We start from the raw sequence: 24,657 nt of genomic DNA, 5'->3' as shown, positions 1-24,657 counted from the left end.
TTCTGCTTGTACCAGCAACAAAAAAAAGATAGTTTCAAGAAAATCAATAAGATTGTGTTGCCCAGCAATGCATTTTTGAAACCATTTTTTGGTTATTATTATTTTTTATTTTTTCTCTAATTGAGGTATAATTGAAATATAACTTACTAGTTTCAGGTGTACAACATAATGGTCAGTATTTGTGTATGTTGCAAAATGATCATCACAGTCAGTCTAGTTAACATCCATCACCACACATAGTTACAGCTTTTTTTCCTTGTGATAAGAACTTTAAGATTTACTCTTAGCAACTTTCAAATATATAATACAGTATTTTTCTTTTTTTTACAAATTTATTTATTTTATTTATTTATTTTTGGCTGCGCTGGGGCTTCGTTGCTACACGTGGGCTTTCTCTAGTTGCCGTGAGCAGGGGCTACTCTCTTCGTTGCGGTGCGTGGGCTTCTCATGGCGGTGGCTTCTCTTGTTGCGGAGCATGGGCTTTAGGCACGCGGGCTCAGTAGTTGTGGCACATGGGCTTAGTTGCTCCACGGCATGTGGGATCTTCCCAGACCAGGGCTCGAACCCGTGTCCCCTGCATTGGCAGGAGGACTCTCAACCACTCTGCCACCAGGGAAGTCCCTTTAATACAGTATTATTAACTACAATCACCATACTGCACATTACATCCCTAAAACGTACTGATTTTGCAACTGGAAGTTTGTGCTTTTTGACTACCCTCACCCATTTTGCACCCTCCCACCACCACCAGTCTGTTCTCTGTGAGTTCAGGTGTTTTGTTTTGTTTTTAGATTCCACATAAAAGTGAGATCATACAATATTTGTCTTTGTCTGACTTATTTAGTATAATGCCCTAAAGGTGTATCCATGTTGTCACAAATGGCAAGATTTCCATAAAAAGCTTAGTATTATTCCAGTGTGTGTGTGTGTGTGTGTGTGTGTGTGTGTGTGTGTGTGTGTGTGTGTGTATAAATAGTAGGACTGACCACATTTTCTTTATCCATTCATATATCTATGGACACTTAGGTTACTTCCATATCTTGGCTATTGTAATTCATGCTGCAGTGAACATCTTTTTGAGTTGGTGTTTTTGTTTCCTTTGGATAAATACCCAGAAGTAGAATTGCTGGATCATATGGTAGTTCTCTTTTTTGGGGGACCACCAAACGTTTTCCACATCAGTTGCACCATTTATTTTACATTCCCACCAACAGTGCGTAAGGATTTCAGTTTATCCATATCCTTGCCAACATTTGTTATTTTTTGTTTATTTTTTATTTTTACATAGCCATTTTAATGGATGGAAGATGGTATCTCATTATGGTTTTAATTTGCATTCCCTAATAATTTGTGATGTTGAGCATCTTTTCATGTGTTTGTTGGTTGTTTGTTTATCATCTTTGGAGAAATGTCTGTCAAGTACCTTCCCCATTTTTTTTTTTTTTTTTTTGCGGTACGTGGGCCTCTCACTGTTGTGGCCTCTCCCGTTGCGGAGCACAGGCTCCGGACGCGCAGGCTCAGCGGCCATGGCTCACAGGCCCAGCCGCTCCGCAGCATGTGGGATCTTCCTGGACCGGGGCATGAACCCGTGTCCCCTGCATCAGCAGGCGGACTCTCAACCACTGCGCCACCAGGGAAGCCCACCTTCCCCATTTTTAAATCAAGTTTTGTTGTTGTTGAGTTGTAGGAGTTCTTTGTGAATATTCAGCCCCTATCAAATATATGATTTGCAAATATTTTCTCCCAGTTTGTAGGTTGCCTTTTCACTCTGTTGATTATGTCATTTGATAAACAGAAGTTTTTAAAATTTTGATGTAAACCAGTTCATCTGTTTTTACTTTTGCTGCCTGTTTTTTTGGTGTTATATCCAAAAAATCATTGCCAAATCCAATGTTATGAAGCTTTTCCCACTATGTTTTCTTCAAAGGGTTTTATAGTTTTAGGTCTTTATCCATTTTGAGTTTATTTTTGTATATGTTATAAGGTAAGGATCCAACTTCATGCTTTTTACATGTGGTTATCCAGTTTTCCCAACACCATTGGTCTTTTCCCCCGTTGAATGGTCTTGGCACCCTTGTCAAAAATCGTTTGGCCATATATGTGAGGATTTATTTCTGGACTCTCTATTCTGTTCCATTATTCTATGTGTCTGTCTTTATGTCAGTACTATATTGGTTTTTTTAAATTTATCTTTAATTGACATAACTGGTTTATAACATTATATGTTTTATGTGTGCACATTATATTTCTACTTTATATATACACTACAGCATGCTCACCACTAAAAATCACCATACAGTTGATACCCTTTATCTCCCCCCTCACCGTTCTTAGTATCTATGTGTTTGGTTTGTTTTGTTCATTATTTTGTTCTTTTGGTTTTGTTTGTTATATTCCACACATGATATTTTTCTTTCTCCATCTGACTTATTTTACTTAGCTTAATACCCTCAGGTTTTATCCATGTTGTCACAGATGGCAAGATTTCATCTTTTTATGGCTGAATAATATTCCATTTTATATATATATATATATATATATATATATATATATCACATCTTCTTTATCCATTCATTGATGTGGAGAAAAGGGAACCCTTACACAGAGTTGGTGGGAATGTAAATTGGTACAACCGCTATGGAAAACAGTGTGGAGATTCCTCAAAAAAATTAAGAACAGAACTACCATATGATCCAGCTGTCCCACTTTGGGTATTTATCCAAAGATTACAAAAACTAATTGGAAAAGATATATGCACCCCATGTTCATTGCAACATTATTTACAATTGCCAAGATATGTAAACAACCGAGTACCATATTGTTTTGATTACTGTAGCTTTGTAATAAGTTTTAAAATTAGAAAGTGTGGTACCTCCAACTTTTTTCTCTTTTTCAAAGTTTTGGCTATTTGGAGTCCCTTGAGATTCCATATGAATATTAGAATGGATTTTTGTATTTCTGCAAAAAACACCATTGGAATTTTGATAGGGGGTACATTAAATGTGTAAATGATTTGGGGCAGTATTGACATCTTAACAATATTAAATCTTTGCCCTTTTATTTCTTGGATTTATTTTTTCTTTTAAAAGATTTCTTCAATTCCTTATTTCTGAATTTAAAATGAACAACTGTATACTTCATACTTATTTTGTCAAAAGGCACCAGCCACTGTGGTTGAAATACAGGTACTGTGAATAATTAAAAGTTTTAGCCACAGATGCTATTTTCAAGAAATCTGTAGTCTAGTGGAGGAGGTAAGAAATATTTATATATAAATAAATACAATACAGGTTATATAAAACTAGTTCTGTGAGAGCAGCATATATAAAGTGCTATAGGAGTTTAGAAAAAGGCAGGATTACCCTCAGCTAGGCTTTGTAATACTGTTACCTCCAATGTGAAGTTGGATATCCTTGTGTTTATAGTGGTCTTGGGCACCTAAGGAAACCCACAGTCATTACTGAGAGCAGATTAGAAATTCAGGAAGTCTTCTGATTGAAATTGGGTTGTGGATGATAATTGGAATAGTATAAACTTTTAATTTCCAACTAGTGGAAGGATATAAGAAACACTTGTTATTGACTGGGGCGGCTTGCATTTGTCTTTTAATGTTTTAAAAACCATACATGTGTAATGGAAGGAAAACTATAACAGTAAGTGCTGATTATAGATACTGGTACATTAAGTATAATGGTAATAATAATCATTTGGTACTTGCACTTTAGGCTTAATTTCCAAGTACAGTAATAACAATTATATATACTGGTAAGAGTCATTCGTGGTAAGTTTGTTGTACATTTTTAATACCTTATTTAACTCTTGATATGTATTCAGGCTTCAAACTTTGTTGTTTTCCTATTCTTTAACCTGTTGGTCTGCTTAACAAAATTGAAGGTAACGTTGACATACAGTAAACATTGTATTAAGCACAACAATTCATACTTGGTTAATGTAAAAAGTAATAATTTACATGAAGTAAGAAGGTTTCTTTTTAGGTAACTGACCTTAAAGAGTATAAGCATTTAACATGGTGGAGCCATTTTCCCTAAGACTTGCTGGCATTTAAAATAATAAGACATAGGAGAGTGGTATTTAAATCAATGAGTTGCATCTTGTCAGCTCTTTTTAGTTCATTGCTTGAAATGTCAGTAAGCCATGGGTAGCGGACATGACTATAGCTATAGGCCCATGTTCTACTCACATAGGCCTTTCTAACATAATTATTACAAAACCTGCATGCATACATATGCTTCTAATTCCCAGATTTTCTATATGGTGTGAATTTTTTAAAAATACCATTTAAATTTGGAGAATCCCAGTACAGCGTGGGAATGGTCTTGAATTCAAACAGGAACAGCTCTAAAATGTCACCCCTTCAGTTTTGTATCACACTTCTTAAATATAGACCATTTTACCTTTCCCAGGTGAAACTTATTTTTTCTTTTATTTCCTTTCTTGAGGTATTATCTCTTAAAAAGAAAATCTGCAGCTATGTAAGTGACCTTCCCCATTCTTATCCCCCCAACCCAAACTCAAAGGTGATAAACTTTAGAGTTACAAAAGAAACTTTAAGAAATGTTAATCTTTATTTTTTGTTTAAAGTTTAACTTTATTAACTGTTTATTGCCCTGAGAACTAACTACCATGCCGATATAATTTTGTTGCTTCATTTATTCAGTAATGTCCTTGCTATTTTCAGGGATCAGTAGAGCTACTTTTGTATAGTTCTTAGAGAAATTTAATAATTCTATCAGGGGTCAGAAAGCTGTGACCTATTTCCAAATCCAGCCCACAGTCTGTTTTTGTAATGTCTGCAAGCTTAAAGAGGTGGTTTTGGAGTGGGAAAAAAGAGATGTTACTGTATGTGGCCTGCAAAGCCTAAAATATTTACCATCTGGCCCTTGACAGAAAATGTTTTATTCTGTTTTGAATATCTTCATCAGGTTGTTGAGATTAAGAGAATGCTGAAAGTTTTTAACTTCCATATCCTACTTACTATTCTCTTTGTTATTCTTCCTCTAACTGTGTATCAGAGCAACAACACAAGCAAATATAATTTAATGGCAGAACTGCTAGGATTATAGAGAAGAGGGTGGGAGAGGAACAAGGGAGATTTGGCTTGTAGAAGAAAAGTAAGATTCAGCATTTGTCCAACCTACTTTTTTAAACTTTTAACTTTCAAATAATTTCACATTTATAAAAAAGTTAAAAGAATAGCACAGAAATTTTCATGTGCCAATCACCATTTAACATTTTGCCACATTTGCCTTATTAATTCATTCTCATTCTTTCTCTGTCATAGATACTACATGTAACACACACACACATTTTCCTGAACCACATGAGAATAAGTTATGGGCATCATACCCTTCATACCTCTTTACTCCTAAATATTTTCATGTTTATTTCTCTGTTTCCTAAGAATAAGGATATCCACTTACTTAACTACACAGTACAGTTACCAAAAATCAGGAAAGTTACTTTGATATATATCTAATCTATGAATCTCGTTTAAATTTTACCAATTGTCCCAATTACTTTAATAGTTTTTTACCCACTCCTTTAGTCCAAAAATCCAATTTAAGATCACTCATTGAATTTGATTTTCACTACTCTTTAGGCTCCTTTGAACTAGATGGTTCCTCAGCCTTTTATTTCTTAGTGACATTTACATTTTTGAAGAGTGCACGTCATTCATTTTGTAGAATGTCTCTCAATTTAGGTTTTCAGATTGTTAGTTCATGATTAAATTCAGGTCATGATCTTTTAGCAAGAATATTAAGTAAGTGATGTATTCTTGTCAGTTTAGTAGGTGATGTTAACCTTGGCAAGGTTGATGTCCACTGGGTTTGTCCACTGAAATGTTACTGTTTTTCCCCTTGTGATTAATAAGTAATTTGTACACAGATAAGTTGAGACAATGTATTTTTTTCCTCATCAAACTTTCATCATTTCAGTTTTAGTATTGATGGTAGTTTCTTGCTGGAATAAGTTATTTTTCCAATTATTTGAAAATAGTGATCTTTCTAACTCCGTTATTTCTTTCACATTGTTTAGTTGGCTTTACACTGTGAGGAAAAGCTTTCTCTTTCCCTCTATTTGTTTGGAGTCAAGATTCTTATTCTATTCAATAGGTTATCATCTAGTGTCTGCGATCTGGTTAGTGGGAACCCCTTCAAGTTAACCTATGTCATTTTTGACATGTCCCCATCATTTTTTGAACCCTTTCTTACTTTCTGGTACAGGGTATTTTGGGTTCATTTTGGGTCTTTTCTGTGTTCCAGTACTGGGTTCCATTTTCGTAGGGAGAATCTGGTTCCTTTGGTGAGGAACTGTTAACGTATACACCTACTTTCTTGTCCAATCTACATACAGCTTCATTAACAAAGACCAGATGTTGGGCAATAATCAGCCTCCTTATCTTCATTTATATCTAAGGATAAAGCAAAAAAAATCAAAATACCAGCAATTTATGGCCACTGACATACCTATTCAGAATACTATGCAAAGAAGTAGATGGCAAGTAAAAGATACTGTTTTTTAACCTAAAAGTATGCTTGCTTGAGGAGAAAGATATTCACGTGAGTTTTTGAAAATGTGTCACATTTCTTTGTGACTCTGAAAATGTAAGTAAAAATCATTTCTTTGATTTCACATGTTAGTTCAGGAGTCACAATTCAGTGATACATTCAGTATCTAGCATCTTTAATACCCTAAACCTATTTTTAATTATTTTTATTGAGGTAATATTTATACACAATAAAATAAATCCATTTTAGAGTACAGATTAATGGATTTTGGTAATTGTATACAGTTGATAACTGCCAGCACAGTCAAGGTACAGGACAGTTTCCTCACCTTAAAACGTTTTCTCATGCCCCTTTGTAGTCAATCCCTTTATTGGACCTACAGACCCAGGCAATCACTGTAGTTTTTTTCTAGAATTTTCTATAATAGGAATTATAGATATGTAGTCTTTCGGTTTTGACTTCTTTCACTTAGCACAATTTTAAAATATTCATTCCTGATTTTGTATATGATGTTTTGTTCCTTTTTGTTGCTGAGTAGGTCTCTGTAGCATGGATATGCCACTATTTGTTTATCCATTCATTTTTTTAATAGACTTTGAATTGTTTCCAGATGTTGACTGTTAGGCTTATTCACATAGTCTTTGGGCATATATTTTCATTTCTCTGGGATAAATACCTAGAATTGGAATTACCAGGTAGTATTGTAATTGCATATTTAACCCTATGAAATACTATCATACGTTTTACCAAAATGTCTGAAATGTTTTGCATTTCTATCAGCAATGTATTGGGAGTTCCAACGTTCCACATTTTGACAACATTTTGAAACTTTAGCCATTCTGGTTGGTCTGTAGTAGTATCTCATTGTGATTTTAATTTTCATTTCCCTGATGACTAGTGATGTTGAGCATCTTTCTCTGTACATACCCATGTGAAACATTGTAAAACCTTTAGCTGTTTTAAAAAAAATTATATTCTGTCTAAAACCCCTTGCCGGTTTTTTCTCTTAAAATTCATGGTTTTTTGTCCTGTTGAAGAAATCTTTGCCTAATCCAATATCAAACACAGGAAAATTGCATATTTTCTTCTAGAAGTTTAGTAATGTTAACTCTTACATTTTGATTTATGATCCATTTCTAGTTAATTTCTGTATATGGTGTGTGAGTTAAGTGTTGAGACTTATTATATTCTGTAAGATAATCCAGTTCTAGCACCATTTGTTGAAAAGAGCTCCTCTCCCCCTCAAAATTGAATTACTTTGGCATCTTTAAGTCAGTTGATCATATACATGTAGGTGTATATCTGAGCTCTGTCCTGTGCCATTAAACTGTATGTCTATCCTTACATCAATACCACAGTGTCTTGATTGCTATATCTTTATATCTTGAAATCAAGTAGTATGAATCCCCTAACTTTGCTTTCTTTTTCAGACTTGCTTTGCTAATCTAGATCCTTGACCTTTTATATAAATTTTAAAATTAGCTTATTCTTAAAAAAAAAAAGCCCTTTAGAATTTTGATTAGGATTGCACTGAATCTATAGATCGGTTTGGAGATAACTGTCACATTAACAATATTGAGCCTTCCAGTTTATGATCATGGTTTATCTCCTCTTTATTCACATCATCTCTGATTTCTCTTAACTTTGTAGTGTCATTTCCCTTCAGCCTGAAGAATTTTCTTCAGCATTTCTAGTAGTACAGAGAGATAGTACTTTAAGTTGCTGAGAAAAGTTGTAAACTTATTTGGAAGCATCTTTTGGATGTTTGTTTCTTTGCCATTCCCCAAAAAGTAGTAAAAGATAAAAGAATATATTACATGGATTATATAGTTTGAGATAACCAAAAGCTTAAGAAAGAATTGGAGGTCTTTTCTGGTTGAAGATCTCAGCCCATTCAGTATATCTTTTTTCTGCTTTGGGTGATGAGTCATTAGACCACAAAGTGTTGACGACTCGCTGCAGCTCCCTTTTCCTCTACCTCTCCCTACCACTCTCACAGCTCCCTTAAAAGGATGTTGGAAAATTGACATAAACTGGTGAGGCTACCAGAGAACATAGCAACTGGAGACAGACGGCCTACACTTTCCCCTGAAAGCCGTATACAGAATTAAGTTTTACGTTTTACATGCACATATGCACACATTCTTCATTTTGCCAGCGCTAGCAGTTAGAAAATAAACATTCTTTTCATGACAGTAAAAATGTAAAATAATAAATATGTGGGAACTATATGAATAAACAACAGAATTTTGAGATTCATTAAATTTTAAAATAAATGTAAAGCAGTTCCTAAAAGAGAAGACTGAATATTTTTAAGGATGTTACTTCTTCCTGAATTACTTTCTAAATATAATCCTATTCAGATCAAAACACGTCTTTGGAGAGCTGGTGGTGGTGGGAACAGAATTGACTGAGTGATTTTAAATGCAGTCTGAAAGAATAAAGCTAGAATAACCAGGACATTTTGGAAAATATAAATAACAAGTGGGGTTTGCCTTCCCAAATACAAAGACTTTTTATAAATATGTAATAATTTTTAAAGTATGATACCGATGATGCTTTTTTTCAGTTTTCAGAGAGAGCATTTAAAAAACATAACGACTACTCCCTACCCCAGAGGTACAGAATCAAAAGCTCTGGGAGTATGTTCTAGGCATGTATGCTTTTAAGAAGCCCACAGTAGATTCTGATATGACAGAATCACCTCTGGCTATGAACCAACCAGTCTAGGTAGACCAATTCCTGAATCGTGAAGGAAGCAACTTGTAGGTGATATAAATTCCAGTTCTGATCTCAAGCTTTATTCCTATTTAGTTCTGGGCCAAGAACTTGTTTAATAAATAGGGATAATAAATGCAAAAGAACAGTGGCTTTTTATTTACAGAAGAGTATGTCACATCATTTTGTTGTTTTTTGCCACACCATACATAATGATTCTTTTTAGAATTCATGTATGAGGGAGGGGAAATGACATGAATTGTTTTAACTTCCTATCCTCTGACTATTGTATTAGCTTTTTTAGCTCTGTGTCATAGGAACTTTTTTGTTCTTGTTGACTAATTTTGGTGTACTTAAGTACAGTGAGGGAGGATGAGCTGCATTTTGTTTATGCACCATTGCTATAAATTTTTAACTTGGTGAGATGCACTTGAAAAGAGTATATGGTTTTGTGGTATATTTTTCATCTTTGGTTATTATTTGGTTAGGATTATTTTAATCAAAACAACTATTTAACTGGTGAAATTATTTTAAAATAATTATTTGAACTCAGGGAATAATTATCTTAAGGGCATACAGTAAATGGAGAATCATTTGTTCAAAAAAAAAAAGTCTAGTAAATCTCAGTAAGAACAAGAGTCAGTGACATATGAGCCATGACCCACTCCCACCCACTTCCCTGAGCTCAGTTTGAGGGACGCTCTACTCTGAACCGGAGGGGCAGACTGTGGGCTTCTTTTATACACTCTAGATTCTTGTTGCAGTAGCCTTCATGCAGGCAGGCGAGGTCAAAAGGCCTGTAAGGGCCCCCTTCCCTCACTCAGCCTTTACTGTGAGTGGAAGTCTACTCTAGGCACAGCAGGCTGAGAATAGTAGGCCCCAGTTGCTGGGCCAGGCCTCATTCATAACGCAGAAGTTCCATCCAGGAGGGGCAAGTCATCCGGCACCCCCACTCATAGAGCACAGATGTTACTCTGAGAGAATTGGGTCACTGTCGCAGCCCCCAGTTCCTGTGCAGAGTGGCACAAAGGTTCTTCCTAAGGGAGAGGCAGGCCTTAAAAACATAACTCTGTAGCTCTCCCAAGGAGACTGACTTTATTTGGAGCAGAGCTTGCGAAAAGATGTTGAAAATAATGAAGATCTTTGTGGTGAACAGTTAAAAGGAGGCTGGTAGCTCCATGATACTAATAGCAACAAGTGAAATAGCAGACAAGTTAGAAGTTTAAAAGAGAGAACCAGGAAAAAGAGGAAGTGCCCTCCTGGGGTTGGAGCAAGCCTCAAATGCTGGCAACACCCTGCCCCTGCAATGAGGCTCCACTCTTATTGGATCAGACTGAATGCAATTTATGCCCCAGGGTGTGGCAAAAACAGTAGAACAGTTAGTAGAGACTAACAGCTGGGTTTGTGACACCGCTATAGGCAGATCAACCAGAAGCTTATAAAGGAGAGACCCAAGGAAAAAAACTGCCAAAGAGCTAAATTCATAGTTATTCCTGGTGGACAGAGAGACTGTGCATGCTCAAGATAGCATCCACTGAGAAGTGCAGTCAGAGGCTGCGCACTGCTGGGGAACTAGAGATAAAGAAAGACATTTTCTAATGAGAAAAGGGCCAGTCTATAACTATAAATGTATTGTCTTCTAACAACAGAGCCCCAAAATGCATGAAGCAAAATGCTACAGAATTGAAGGGGGGAATAGACAATTCAACAATAATAGTTGGACACATCAATAGCCCACTTTCAGTAATGGATAGAGCATCTAGGCAGAAGATCAACAAAGATGGAAGACTTGAACAACACTATGAATCAACTAAACTTAGCAGACATCTATAGAACACTCCACCCAATAAGAGCAAAATATTCATTCTTCTCAAGTGCACATGAAACACTTTCCAGGAGAGACCATGTGCTGGGACATAAAAAAAAATAAATTTTAAAGAATTGCAATTATACAAAGTATGTTTTCCAATCACAGTGGAATGAAATTAGAAATCAGTTACAGAGGAAATGTGAGGAATTCACAAATATGTGGAAATCAAACTAAGCATTTCTAAATAACCAATAGATCAAAGAAGAAATCACAAAGGAAATTAGAAAATAGTTTGAGATGGATAAAAACAAAACCAAAGCATACCAAAACTTAGGAGATACAGCTAGCAGTGCTTAAAAGGTAATTTATAGCTACAAATGCCTACATTAAATGAAAAAGATCTCAAATCAATACCCTAACTGTCCACCTTGGGTCTAGAAAAAGAAGAGCAAACTAAATCATAAATAAGCAGAAATAAGGACATGAGTAGAGCAGAAATAAATGAAATAGTAAAATAAAGAATGTCATCAAACCAAAAGTTGGTCCTATGAAAAGATCAATAAAATTGATAAATCTTTAGTGCTGAGCAAGATAAAAAGAAGATTCAAATTAGTAAATTACAAGCAATATAGGAGAGACCACTACTAACCTTACAACAATAAAAAGGATTATAAGGGGAATACTGTTGATAATATGTATGCAAAATATTAGATAATTTAGATGAAATCAGTGTCAATGCCTAGAAAGACACAAACTACCGAAACTGACTTGAGGAGAAACAAAATCTGATCAGACGTATGTTGCAGGTTGAATTGTGTCCCCCCAAAAAGATAATGTTGAAGTTCTAACTCCTGGTATCTGTGAACATGACCTTACTTGGAAATGGGGTCTTTGCAGATGTAATGAAGTCAAGATGGAGTTATACCGGATTCAAGTGGGCCCTAAATCCAATAACTGGTATCCTTATAAGGAGAGAGAGTTGGAAACACAGACACACACAACAGAGAAGAAGGGCATATAAAGATGGAGAAAAAATTGGAGTTATGCTGTCACAAGCCAGGAAACAACAAGGACTGCTGGAAACCAGCAGAAGCTAGGAAGAGGCAAGGAAGGACTCTTCGCAGAGCCTTCAGAAGGAGCCTAGACTTCGAGACTCCAGAGCTTCGAGAGAGTACAGTTTGTGATAATATAGTAGCCCTAGGAAATTAATATGACCTAGAACAAGTAGAGATTGAATTAGCCATTTTAAAACTTTCAAAAAAGAAAAGCCTATGGCTAGATGTCTTCACTGGTGATTTCTACCAGATATTTTTAAAAGAATTAATACCATTTCTTCACAAACTTGTCTAAGATAAAGAAGGAAGATTTCCCCATTCTATGAAACCAGTATTATTTGAAAATCAAAACCAGGCAAAGACACAAAAAAACAGAACTACAGACCAATATCACTAGTCCGTAAAACTACACACCAGTATCACCACCAAAAATCCTTAACACAATATTAGCATACCAAATCCAGCAACATATAAAAGCTATTATACACCATTATTAAGTGAGATTTATCTCAGGAATGCAAGGTTGGTTCAACACCCCAAAATCAATTAATGTAATGCAATGTATTAATAGAATAAGTGGCAGGAATCACATGATCATCTCAATAGATGCCTCCCCAAAAAGCACTTGGCCAAATCCAGCACCTTTTCATCATGAAAATGCCCAACAAACTAGAATAGCAGGGAACTTCCTCTACTTGACCTACGAAACTACACAGCTAACATGGTACTTAATAATAAAAGACTGACAGTTTCTCCCTAAAATCAGGAACAGGACAAGGATGTCTACTCTCATCATTTCTCTATTCGGCGTTTTACAAGAAGTTCTATCTTTGGAAGTTAAGCAATAAAAAGAAACCAAAGTTATCCAGATTGTAAAAGAAATAGTAAAAGTATCTGTATTTGCAGATGACATGATACTGTGTATAGAAAATCCTAAGAAATCTACAAAACACTATTAGATTAATAAGCAAGTTCAGTAGAGTAGCAGAATACAGCATTTTAGAAGAACAGTTGTATTTCTATACATTAGCAATGAACAATTTAAACAAGAAATTAAGAAAATTCCATTTACAATAGCTTTAAAAAATAAAATATTAAGAATAAATGTAACAAAAAGTGGAAGATCCATATACTGTAAATGACAAAACACTGTTGAAAGAAATTAAAGAAGATCTTAATTAATGGAAAGACATCCCATGTTCATGGATTGGAAGTCTCAATGTTATGAAAACGGCATTTTCTCCCAGATGATCTGTGCATTCCCTGTCAAGACCCTAGCCAGTTTCTTTGCAGAAATTGACAAGTTGATCCTAAAATTCATATGAAAATTCAGGAGACCCTGAATAGCCAAAACAATCTTATAAAAGAATACATTGGCAGGACTCACACTTCCCAATTTCAAAACTTACTACAAAACTATAATGATCAACATAGTGTGTTACTGGCATAAGAACAGATGTATTGAGATCAATGGTATAGAACTGAGATCCAGAAGTAAAATTTATGGCCAGTGATTTTTCACAAAGGAAGTTGGACCCCTTCTTATACCATACAGAAAAATTTAGTTGAAATGGATTATAGATCCAAAAGTAAGTCCTAAAACAATAAAATTTTAAGAAAACATTGGAGTAAATCTTCACGACCATGGGTTAACCACTAGTTTTTTAGATACAATACCAAAAGCACAAATAACAAAGAAAAAATAGACAAATTGGAATTCATTAAAATTAAAACCTTTTTTGTACTTCTAAACAGTAGCATCAATGAAGTGTTAAGAAAGCTTATGGATGGGAGAAAATATTTGCAAATTATATGTCTGATAATGGACTTGTATCCAGAATATATCAAGAATTCTTACAGCTCAACAATAAAAAGATAAATAGCCCAATTAAAAACTGGGCAAGGGCTTCCCTGGTGGCGCAGTGGTTGAGAGTCCGCCTGCCGATGCAGGGGACATGGGTTTGTGCCCCGATCCGGGAAGATCCCACGTGCCTCAGAGCGGCTAAGCCCGTGAGCCATGGCCGGCTGAGCCTGCGCGTCTGGAGCCTGTGCTCAGCAACGGGAGAGGCCACAACAGTGAGAGAGGCCTGCGTACCGCAAAAAAAAAAAAAAAAAAAAAAAAAACTGGGTAAACTGTATGAGTATACATTTCTCTGAAGGAGATATTTGGCCAATAGCACACAAAAAGGTGCTTAACATCAGTAGTCATTAGGGAAATGCAAATGTAAATCATGAGATACCACTTCTCGTATATTAGGATGGTGTAATCAAAAAAATAACAAATGTTCATGAGTATGTAGAGAAATTGGAATCCTCATTGCTGTTGGGAATATAAAGTGGTGCAGCTACTTTGGAACATAGTTTGACACTTCCTCAAAACAGTAACATAGTTACCATATGATCCAGAAATTCCACTCCTAAGTATATATCCAAGAGAAATGAAAATATATATCCACAGAAAAACTTGTACACAGATATTAAAAGCAGTGTTATTCATATCACAGTAGACAAAAAGTAGGAACAACCCAAAAAAGTTCGTCAGCTGATGAATGGATAAAATGTTGTATATCCTTAGAACGGAATGTTATTTGGCAGTAAAAAGGAAGTAAATACTGATATATGTTACAACTTGGATGAACCTTGCAAATATTATTCTAGGAAAAAGAACTGAGTCACCAAAAAACCAAGTATTGTATAATTCCATTTATGTGAAATTTCCAGAATTAGTTAAGTCTTATAGAGACAGAAAATAATACAGTGGTTGACCAAGGTTGGGAGAATGAGGAGTGACTGTTACTGGGTGCAGGGTTCCCTTTTGGGATACAAAAATGTTCTAAAGTTAGATTATGGTGATGGTTCCACACTTATGTGAATATACTAAAAAAGCATTGACTTTACTTTAAATGGGTGAATTCTATGGTGTGTGTATTATATCTCAGTAAAACTGTTTAAAAACAAAATGAATAGATATGACTGTGATTATTAGGAACCAACTAAAAGTAAGCTGTATATTTCAGAGTACAAGTTGATAAATTGGTGTTTGGTTCAATAAAGAATATGTAGCAACTGCCTTATTGAATGCTAGGTTAGTTGCCCTGTGTTGATTTAGGTTAGAAAGTAGCCTGAATGCTACATTAAACATAGTTTAAGTATAGATATTCTGTTCAAAGTCTGACCACACTGACTGAATGTAGGGCTAAAGACTTAAGTATAGTTGTGCCATGTAATGTCTGATTTTTGAAAATCAGTAAACAATGAAGTGGCATTAAAGTATAATGTAAATGAGGATTTTATCGAACTCTCTGTAATACCTGTTCCTGTTACATTTTAAATGTTAAATCTGTATCAGACTTAGATTATTTTTTGTGATTCATTTTTAAAAGTTACTTTCTTAATAATTTCTTTAATCCATAGAAGAGAATGTTGGCAAATACAACTATAATAGAGGTTTGTGTAATGATTCATAACATTTAAAATATTTTGTTTAAAAAATTTTAAACTAATTATGTGGCAAACTTAATATGTCTTACATGGAAATATTAACGGATCACTGTTTTAATTTGAGTGTGCGAGAGTTCTTCATAGTGAACTATTTACAATATATAATTGATGCTGAATGTGTCTTTGCAAAATGCATATTTTGATTGCACTGTTGACACAGTCCGGTGATGGGGAAATCATAGAAAACCAATTGCAGATATCATTGGGTGTATTTAAAATTTTTGAGGAAATCATTTGTGGATTGTAACATGCCTTCGGTATCTTGTTTACTTCCTTTTCATTGTGCCAAGGTATGTCCCATTTTCTTATTTAGAGCACTTTTAAGTTTTTCATGGTATAAGTAAATGCATGTGTTGATACATTGCAATGAAGAAAATTATATGCACTTGAACTCTTAAAAGATGTACTTTTTCTTCATACTCTTATATTCTACTATCATAGTTTCCTGTTTGTTCATTAGCTACAATGGTGGAAGTAAGTGTAAAGCTTTGTCAGCCTAGTCCAGTGCTCCTGCAGTCTGAGAGCATTTTCTGGGAGTCGTCTAGTGCAGCATTTTGAAACTTTGTGATTAGGACACACATTTTTATATTGCAAACATATATATATATATATATATATATATATATATTTATTTATTTATTTATTTATTTATTTTGCAAACATATATATATATAAAATTTTTATATTGCAAACATATATATATATTTAAAATTTTTACCCTTAAGATACTGAACTATTTAACTCTTATAATGCAGTGCATTGTTTTTCAGTTTTTTTCTTCTAGTGCTAGTTTTGACCTATTAATTTCACAACCCACTAAAGATTCGAAAGTTATCATTTATAAAATAGTACTCTAGGGACAGAATTAGGAATTCAGGTGCATTATTTTTGAGTTTTCCCTCCTAATGGCCCTTTTAAAATGTTTGTTTTGTGTCTAGAGAAAATATACTAGGAGGGCAAACATGATTGTCAAATGAGATTTGGTGTTTAAGATATCTTTTTATCTGAGTTGGGTTGTCTATAAACTGTTGCTGTAGTGTAATAAGAACCGATGTATTTGAATACTCAAAGAAATTTTCCCTTTAGTAATTATAGTTCAATTAGAGTTAACCTATAAATTTAAACAAAACTCATAATCAAAAAACATGGATAAAAACACCCAAGGCATATTTTTCTATTCAGTTTGTTTTTGTACTTTTGTGGAGATAAATATTATGCTGAAGGTTTAAAATATTTTAATTGTATTAAAATGATTTGTCTTATCTGTTACTAACATTTGTCTTTGATTTTGGATCTGTGCTTTTGATATTGAATGGGGAAAGATTTTTGTGCAAATATTTCACCAAATATTTTTGCAGGGACACTTAGTCGGTCTGGATGAACCAGCTTCGGGAGCTGGGCAAGAAGCTCTGCTTAAACGAGAGCAAGCAAAAATCATTCGATTCGAGAGACAAGCAGAAGAGTTCCTCAATGCAGTCTTTTGTAGAAAAGGTTGGTTCCAGTGAAGAATGACATTTAGCATCTGCTTGTCTTATCTTAGTCTCCTTAATTTCAATGTCATTTTAAAAAAGAATTACCTTTAAAAACATTTTTCTTTATAGTATATTTTATAATTCTCTATATTCCTTTGGTCAAGTTAAATTTGGAATAAGGTGAAGCAACCCCTCTCCCTCCTTTTTGCTCTGCAGTGATGGTGCCATGTAAGATTTAGTTAAATAATTCTTAAAATTGTTATGAAACTGTGAAAATTGTATGGTCTCAGTAGTTCTTTATTTTGTTAGACAAATTTTCTTACATAAATAGTCACTGTTGGGAGTTCCCTGGTGGCCTAGTGGTTAGGAATCCAGGCTTCCACTGCCGTGGCCCAGGTTCATTCCGTGATCAGGGAACTGAGATCCTGCAAGCCACACAGAGCAGCCAAAAAAAAAAAAAAGTCACTGTTTTAGCCACTGATAATCATAAAGCAAACGGTAAAATTTTAGTAATTCCTCACTGAAATTTCATTTGGAGAAAAAAAATACAAAACTTAATCTGAAAATTAGATTTGCAAACTTTTTTTCTCCTTGAATACAGCCTTGTTTTACTAAAAAAATTTAAATTATTAAAATTAGAGAAATTCTTTCTAAATGAATTTGTATTCCTTAGTTATGCCGTCCCTCTAGTTCCAAGATGGAGGTTACTATGATAGGCTCTAACGAAGTTTTTTACAAACTTCTGATAATGCTGAATATCCTTATTTCATCTTCAGCAGACTCAGTGATTCCACTTTCTTTAATATTTCTTCACATGTTCTAGTTTACACCTCTCATTCCTTTGGAAATTCCCTTCTTCTTTCCGAAGTTTGAGGGGTGATTTTTGCCTGTACACTAGTTAAAAGTCTGATAATGCAGATTCTAATCGGTTGGTTACACTTGGAGACCAGCTGAGCTTTTGGTTAATGTGATCAATATTTTCAAAAGGGAGTATGAGGTGAAGTGACATGAAATTAAGGAATACATAAGATTTTTGTTTCCAGAGGCACTTTTTTTTCTTCTTCCATCAGATCCCCAGGTAAAATTAAATCTTTTAGTACTTCTCACTTCTCTTTTAATATCCTCTAGTACGCTCTCACCTAAAGCTCCCAGCCAAGGCTTCCATGCTCACAATACCATTTCCATAAAGTACCCTGATTCCAAAATTATGTTCAAAATGTTAGTTTTATGAACTTTTGATTATTTTATTAAAGTAACTCACATTTAACGTATAAATGACTGATAGATCAGTTCTTTCAGTTTATTAACTAAATAAAATATTTTTCCAGCTTCTCTGCTACTCCTCTCCTTTAGGATGTTTACTGAGTCATGGGTCTAATGCTGCAGGAAAATGCATTATCTGAAAAGAGGAACTCCTCTTCCTAATTTACATGGAGGAAGCACTTGTCATCCAGTCTTTGCTTAGAGGGAGTTAATGAGGTTAATCACAAGCAGATGAAGAGAAGTCTAACCTGCTTCTCTACTAGTCCCATCCCTTTGTCATGTAGGTATAACTTAGGTTAAAATTCTTGTAAATTTTCTTATTTAGAAATTTAGTTTGGGGCACATACCCTTTTGGAGAGGAATTCTTACCTTGGAATCAGTCTTGAGAGATGAGACTCCTCTGAAATTGTATGTAAAGTTAAGTTTGTATATTTGTCTGTCTACTGGCATATGATGCTCAGAAAAAGAACTATTGCTTTGCAGTTGGAAGTTTCCCCTTTATGTATTAATATTGTTATTTTTAGATATTTTATTAATCCTCTTGGAAATGTCTCAAAGATGGGCATTAGTAGTCTTCAAATTAATACCAAAAATGTTAAGTATCCAGAGATATAACAGGCAGTTTAATCTGAGGAGAATATTTTGTTTTTAATAAATAATTCAGGTATTTGGATTTAGTCCTTTGTTTCCAAGTATTGCAAATTGTATGTTTTAAATAATGGAGTATAAACAGGTAATATATAGCTAGGTAGAAACATTAGATGCAAATAAAAGTAGGCTTTTGTGGTATGGACTCTATAAATAAATTCCAGTTTAAGAACAATCAACCTTATACAGCTGTCATAATCATTTCTTTTCAGCTTGCTTTGTCAGTTGTCTCAGAAAATTTGACACTTTCCTAAAAGTTAGGTTTACATTTTAAAAACATAACAGGTGGCTATGATGTAGCATTCACATGTTTTTCTGTAGTTTTAACTTTGACCTGATTTGTTGTTTTTATTTGACTCAATTGTGCATGTTCCCCTAAGCATGGCTAGGTTTATAGATATTGTGTTTTAAGTAAATGAAAGAATGAAATGTGTTCAAGAAACTTTCAAAAGACATAGAAATTCAGATGGCAGAGATGTCATCAATTCGTAAACATGAATTGTTTCTTGATTATATTAGTTATTCAGTAAAGAGGCAAAATATGCTGCAGGCATTTAAAGCTCAAAGGTAGCAATTTATGGTCTTTATCCTAAAATCTCTGACTCTTTACAAGTCTCTGTAATATTTATTAATCTAGTTAAACACAGACATCTCATAAATTACTTCATTTTGCTTCCTATTTGGAAGCTTTCTTTATTATATATTATCCAACTTTTCAGAGGATACAAAGATACAATAACATTAAAACATTAAATTATATACAGTCATTCAGAGGATTGTATGCTGTGCAAGAAAAAAATGGATCTTAAATAGAAAGAAATATTGATAAGAAAACCCAGTGGGTAGAGAGATTGAAAAAAGCACTGTATGGCTAAAAATGTTTATTAAAACATTTAAGGAACCATTGTCAGTGATTGTAGTAACTTCTGAACCTTACCTAGTTGAATACCTTTATCCTTAAACCATCTAGCATGCTCATAGTCTCTATTTATAGAGAGGAAACTTAAGGTTAAAAATCCTTCTTAATAGAACAGAAATGTTATTATTGGTAGAGCAAACCTCGTTAAACTCCAGAGAATTAAATAAATATTCTGACTTTATGACTATCTTCTGATCCTGAATATTGTCCTTCAGAAAAAAAATTGTTCTTGGGAGTCCTGTGTGATTTTAATGTGTTTGTTTTTTGTGGTGATTTTAGATATTAATAGCTATTAGTCGGTTTTGCTGACTAAATCAAAGTTCCTTACAGCTCCAAAATATTATAGGTAAAGTAATTGACCTTCTATGGTTAATCTTTAAAAGAGCAAGGAAACTCAGGTTTTCTGAGACCCATCTTCTAAAGCCTAGGAAGTGTGGGAAGGAAGTGTAAAGGTCACGGTGGAGCATTTTGATCAAGGGTCTGCCACTAGCCATCTGTACAGATCTGAAGAGGCCACTTACTCTTTAGATCACACTTGTCTCATTTATTGTTTTTTTTTAAGAACTATTTATTGATTGATTTGATTGATCCATTTATTACTCAACTAATATGAATGTATACTTTACACCAAGATTAGGTGCTGAGTATACAGGGGTAAACAAACATAATCTCTGCTTTTCTCAAAAAGCGTTTAGTCTCCCTGATAGCGTGTTAATGAGAGAGATGTGATGGTAATATATTTACACAAAGCATTTTCCATCTTATTTTACTTTCAAGGACTCTTCCAGTGCTGAAAGTTTTATGAGTTAATGAATTCATATGGTCTTTATTTTTAAATTAACATTGACTAGAAATTGATAATTTAGATGTTTGTTTTATTGCTTCCCTATCTATGGTGTTCAGTGGTTGGTAGAGTGTAAAGAACTTATGAAAAGTACATGGTCTTAGGCTTTTGAGATTTGGCATTTAAACTCAGCGCAGAGCATCTAAAAGTGTGGTCCCCTGACCAGCAGTATCTAGAAACTTGTTAGAAATGCCAGTTCCTGAGCTCACTCTAGAACTGCTAAATCAGTAACTCTGGAGATAGGACCCAGCAATCTGTTTTTACAGGCCCTCAAAGTGATTTTCATGAATATTAAAGTGTGACAACTATTGCCCTAGCCGATCATGAATCTTAATATTATCTCCTTTATAATCTTGATATGCCTTCAGACTTTTAGCAGAAAGTAAATTAAGCCTCATGAACTGAGCATTCCATTCTTCAATTATATAGGAAGCTATGGTTGAGGAAAGATCTAGGGGAAACCAGATGTAATCTATAGGTGGTAAACAGGGGAGTAATTATTTCATTTAAAAAGGGTTTTGGGATTTCTGTATCAGGTAAGTGATTCTTGCCCATAAGATATACTATTGGTTATCCCTTTATTTGACTTCATAATCGGGGGTGGGGGTGGTGTTTAGAAATAATTTTATTAAAATTTTATTTTTAAAAATCTGCAACTTTTATAAGCCTGGAGATTAAAAATATAACTCTAAGAGGGAATACTATTTTTAGGATATTGCATTTTAAGAAAAAAAATAAAATGAAATTTTGTTTGCTTGAAAGCTGTCTCTTTTTAGTACATTGTCCCACTTTAAAAGTAAATAAATCTTTGTTTACAGACAGTCCCTGGGTCTCCGACCCCAATATTCCCCTAGTGGCCCGTGAGATCATGCAGCGAATGATCCAACAATTTGCTGCTGAATATACCTCAAAAAATAGCTCTACTCAGGACCCCAGCCAGCCCAATAGCACAAAGAACCAAAGCCTGCTGAAAGCATCTCCAGTCACCACCTCTCCCACGGCTGCAACTACTCAGAACCCTGTGCTCAGCAAACTTCTCATGGCTGACCAAGACTCACCTCTGGACCTTACTGTCAGAAAGTCTCAGTCAGAACCTAGCGAACAAGGTATGGTTTGATGTCAAGATCTCCTCTGTCCAATTAGAATACTTTTAATTTGGGGAGAAAAAAAAGTATTGGCAAGTAGGGCACCAGAAGCAATAATAGGATAAACTAATGTGATTTTTAAATTATTCCTGACTCTGCAATGATAGAGAAGAAGTATAAATTGGCTACTTTACCCATCAGTAGTTTGTAGTCATGATTGATGTACCACCCAGAAAGTTCGGTGGTTACAGCTGTTACTTCATATTTGTAGAAGTAGTTCACACTTTCCCAAGCATTGTCATATCCATTGTTTTTAAAACCCCTTTGAAAAATTAACTTTCCCCCCTTTCCATCAATGTTTAGGATTATCACCTATCTGAGAAATAAATGTATCTTGTCAGATAGAAGTTATATTCTGCAGATGAGATCATGAGGCAAAAATATGTGTTATTTGCATTTAAAAAAAAGAAACTCATGAGGTTAGAAATATTGAGAAGACAGTAGACACACTCCAGGTTGTTATCTGTATTCAGTATTTTATAAATACACACACATACATACATATACTGTATTATAAACTAATTAGAGTATTTTCAAAAGGTAATCTGTTGGTGAGGATCCTAATTAAGTGAAGAGGTTAAGAGGGTGTCAGTTTTGCATAGCAGATATTTCTTGAGTCTTTGAAAAGTTACTCTCAAGTAAATTAAATATCCGTGTTGATTTGTGATCTCATTTTACCTTTAATTTCACAAAGATGAAGTGAGCATTTCAACTCTGCCACTGTTTGAACCACTACAAATTGTAAATTGGTGATATCTGTAGTACTGAGATTTTATTGCCATAGAAATCTCATAAAAGTGTGGATTTATTGGTGAGAAGTACATGTTTATTTTGCAAAGTAAATAAGTTTAATTCTTCTAAGAACCTCTTTGAAAGAACTTTATTTTGCTTATTTTAAGTTGTTTATGAAGGAATGACACTTAATGGACTGGCTTTAGTTGCTTATCAAAGGATATTTTTCTAAATAGCTTTCCTTTGCCTTCTTTCTCTTTGTGTGTAGTGAGCAGCAATCAAAATCTCTGAAGTTCTGAGAGATTTCCTAGCAGGAGGCCTCCTAGACCTCCTAGTTGTACCTTTGGTTACCGTGTTTGTAAAGTTGTTCTTTTCTATTTTATTGAGGATTGTTTTCTTTACCACAGATTGGTAACTTTCATTAAAAATCTGTTTGCTCTAAATATTGCATTACAAGCTTCAGGTTTACAATAGAATGACAGCGTAGAGGTTGTATCTAAAGTATTAATAATGGAGATTAACAATACAAAAATACAAATTGGTCTAACTTCTTAAGGTTAGTGTTATGCTTGAGAGGTATGTTGTGTTGACAGCATGCTCTTACCAAGAGAAATTTGAACTAGATGATAGGATTATAGTACATAAACCTTAAATGAAACAAAATTTTTAAAAGTATATCTCCTAATGAATTTTAATGTGTTTTCAACTTAAATCACAATATTTTCAGTGGTAGATTTAAAATATGTTGCCTATAATATGATTAGACAGACTGAAAATAGTACTATCTTTGGTTGGAAATATTTTAAGCAGTGTTGCTTGTTAGGTATCTAATTGGGTTAGATGGCTAATGGGATACTTGGTTCTATAAGATTACGTTTTTAGAAATATTAGTGACTCTAAAGGACAACACTTACTGTGTATGAGTTGTGGGCTTCTTTTGGTTTATAAACTCAGTTGCATATTTATTTCTAACTGCCTGAAATAGGGAGTTACAGTGTCCTCAGATATAAGTCCCAAGTGGGTTCTATATTGGGGTGATTTTTAACATAACTAGATAGCAGGCATCTCTGCAGGCCAACTGAAAATCAGAGGCATTGAGTATTATCTTTCTTCTCTGTTAATTTTGGACAGAATGGCAGCTTTAAAAGTTATTCAGACTATGAGTTTTCTTTTCTAGACATGTCTATGAGGGTAAAAAAGTCTTTGGGGGAGAATAAAGTCTTCTAATTTTATGTTCTAATAACATGAATTTGTGATTTGGTCTAGCATCAGTAAAAGAAAAAAATGGTTATCCCCCGAGGCTCCCATCAGTATCAAGACTGTTTCATTCTTCTTTCTTTCCTTAAACTTTGCTCATCAATTTATAATAGCTTATTCATCGAAAAACCTTGCCTTTATTAAATATCAGCAAGTAAATTTTGAATCTCTGCTGATTTTTCCCAAAAGATTGACTCCAAATACACAAGTTTTGCAGATGTGTCCGAAGAGGATACATGCAAATTATAAACAGTTAACAACTGGTTCATCTTACATATTATTTTGTACAGTTATATATGTTTACGATAACCATATAAAATTGTTTTTAAAATGACTTTTGTATTTAAATTTTTCCAAATCTAACTTTTATATACTCCTGGTGTTTCAGGTAGACTTAGCTCTTGAGAAATTTGGTTTTATAATTCATATGACATTGTGGCATTAAACTCATATACTTTGATCAAGGTAAATTTAGAAAATGATGTCTCATAATTCCATGGCAGAACCTCATACTGTGTATACTGCTATTTCTAATATCTCACTATATCTTAACATCTTTAGTGTTAATGCTTTACCTTTTCTTTTGCCCTATTAATGAAATATTTAACCCTTGGATATATGAGATATAACAAACTTTGCTAAGTTTATGTCACTTCAGGAGGAAAAATATCCTGATTCTATTAGTAAATTGGTTTTGTAACTCAAAATATATGGCTAGTTTTATCTGTTTGGTTGACTAAGCCTACTGCTTTGACATTTTTAG

The 24,657-nt window shown here is 34.1% G+C and overlaps 1 protein-coding gene across 19 annotated transcripts in view; it reads left to right on the top strand.

Moving 5' to 3' along the window:
- The window catches only part of LCOR (ligand dependent nuclear receptor corepressor), a 136,313-nt gene that overhangs the window by 69,909 nt on the left and 41,747 nt on the right, over positions 1–24,657 (top strand). For 10 of the 19 annotated variants that reach the window (XM_067709831.1, XM_067709830.1, XM_067709835.1 and 7 more), the window contains 3 exons: positions 4,461–4,493; positions 16,973–17,105; positions 21,579–21,866. The exons of 7 other annotated variants lie outside the window; for them this stretch is intronic. In XM_067709831.1, the coding sequence (XP_067565932.1) occupies positions 4,461–4,493; positions 16,973–17,105; positions 21,579–21,866 (454 nt within the window). The remainder of the gene's footprint in view (positions 1–4,460; positions 4,494–16,972; positions 17,106–21,578; positions 21,867–24,657) is intronic. 2 more of the 19 variants (XM_067709836.1, XM_067709829.1) reach the window with 1 other exon arrangement.

This window comes from Pseudorca crassidens, chromosome 16, assembly GCF_039906515.1.
Source record: "Pseudorca crassidens isolate mPseCra1 chromosome 16, mPseCra1.hap1, whole genome shotgun sequence".
Lineage (NCBI taxonomy): Eukaryota > Metazoa > Chordata > Mammalia > Artiodactyla > Delphinidae > Pseudorca > Pseudorca crassidens.
Note: the sequence above shows the minus strand (reverse complement) of the source record. Positions and strands in the feature narration are given on the sequence as shown.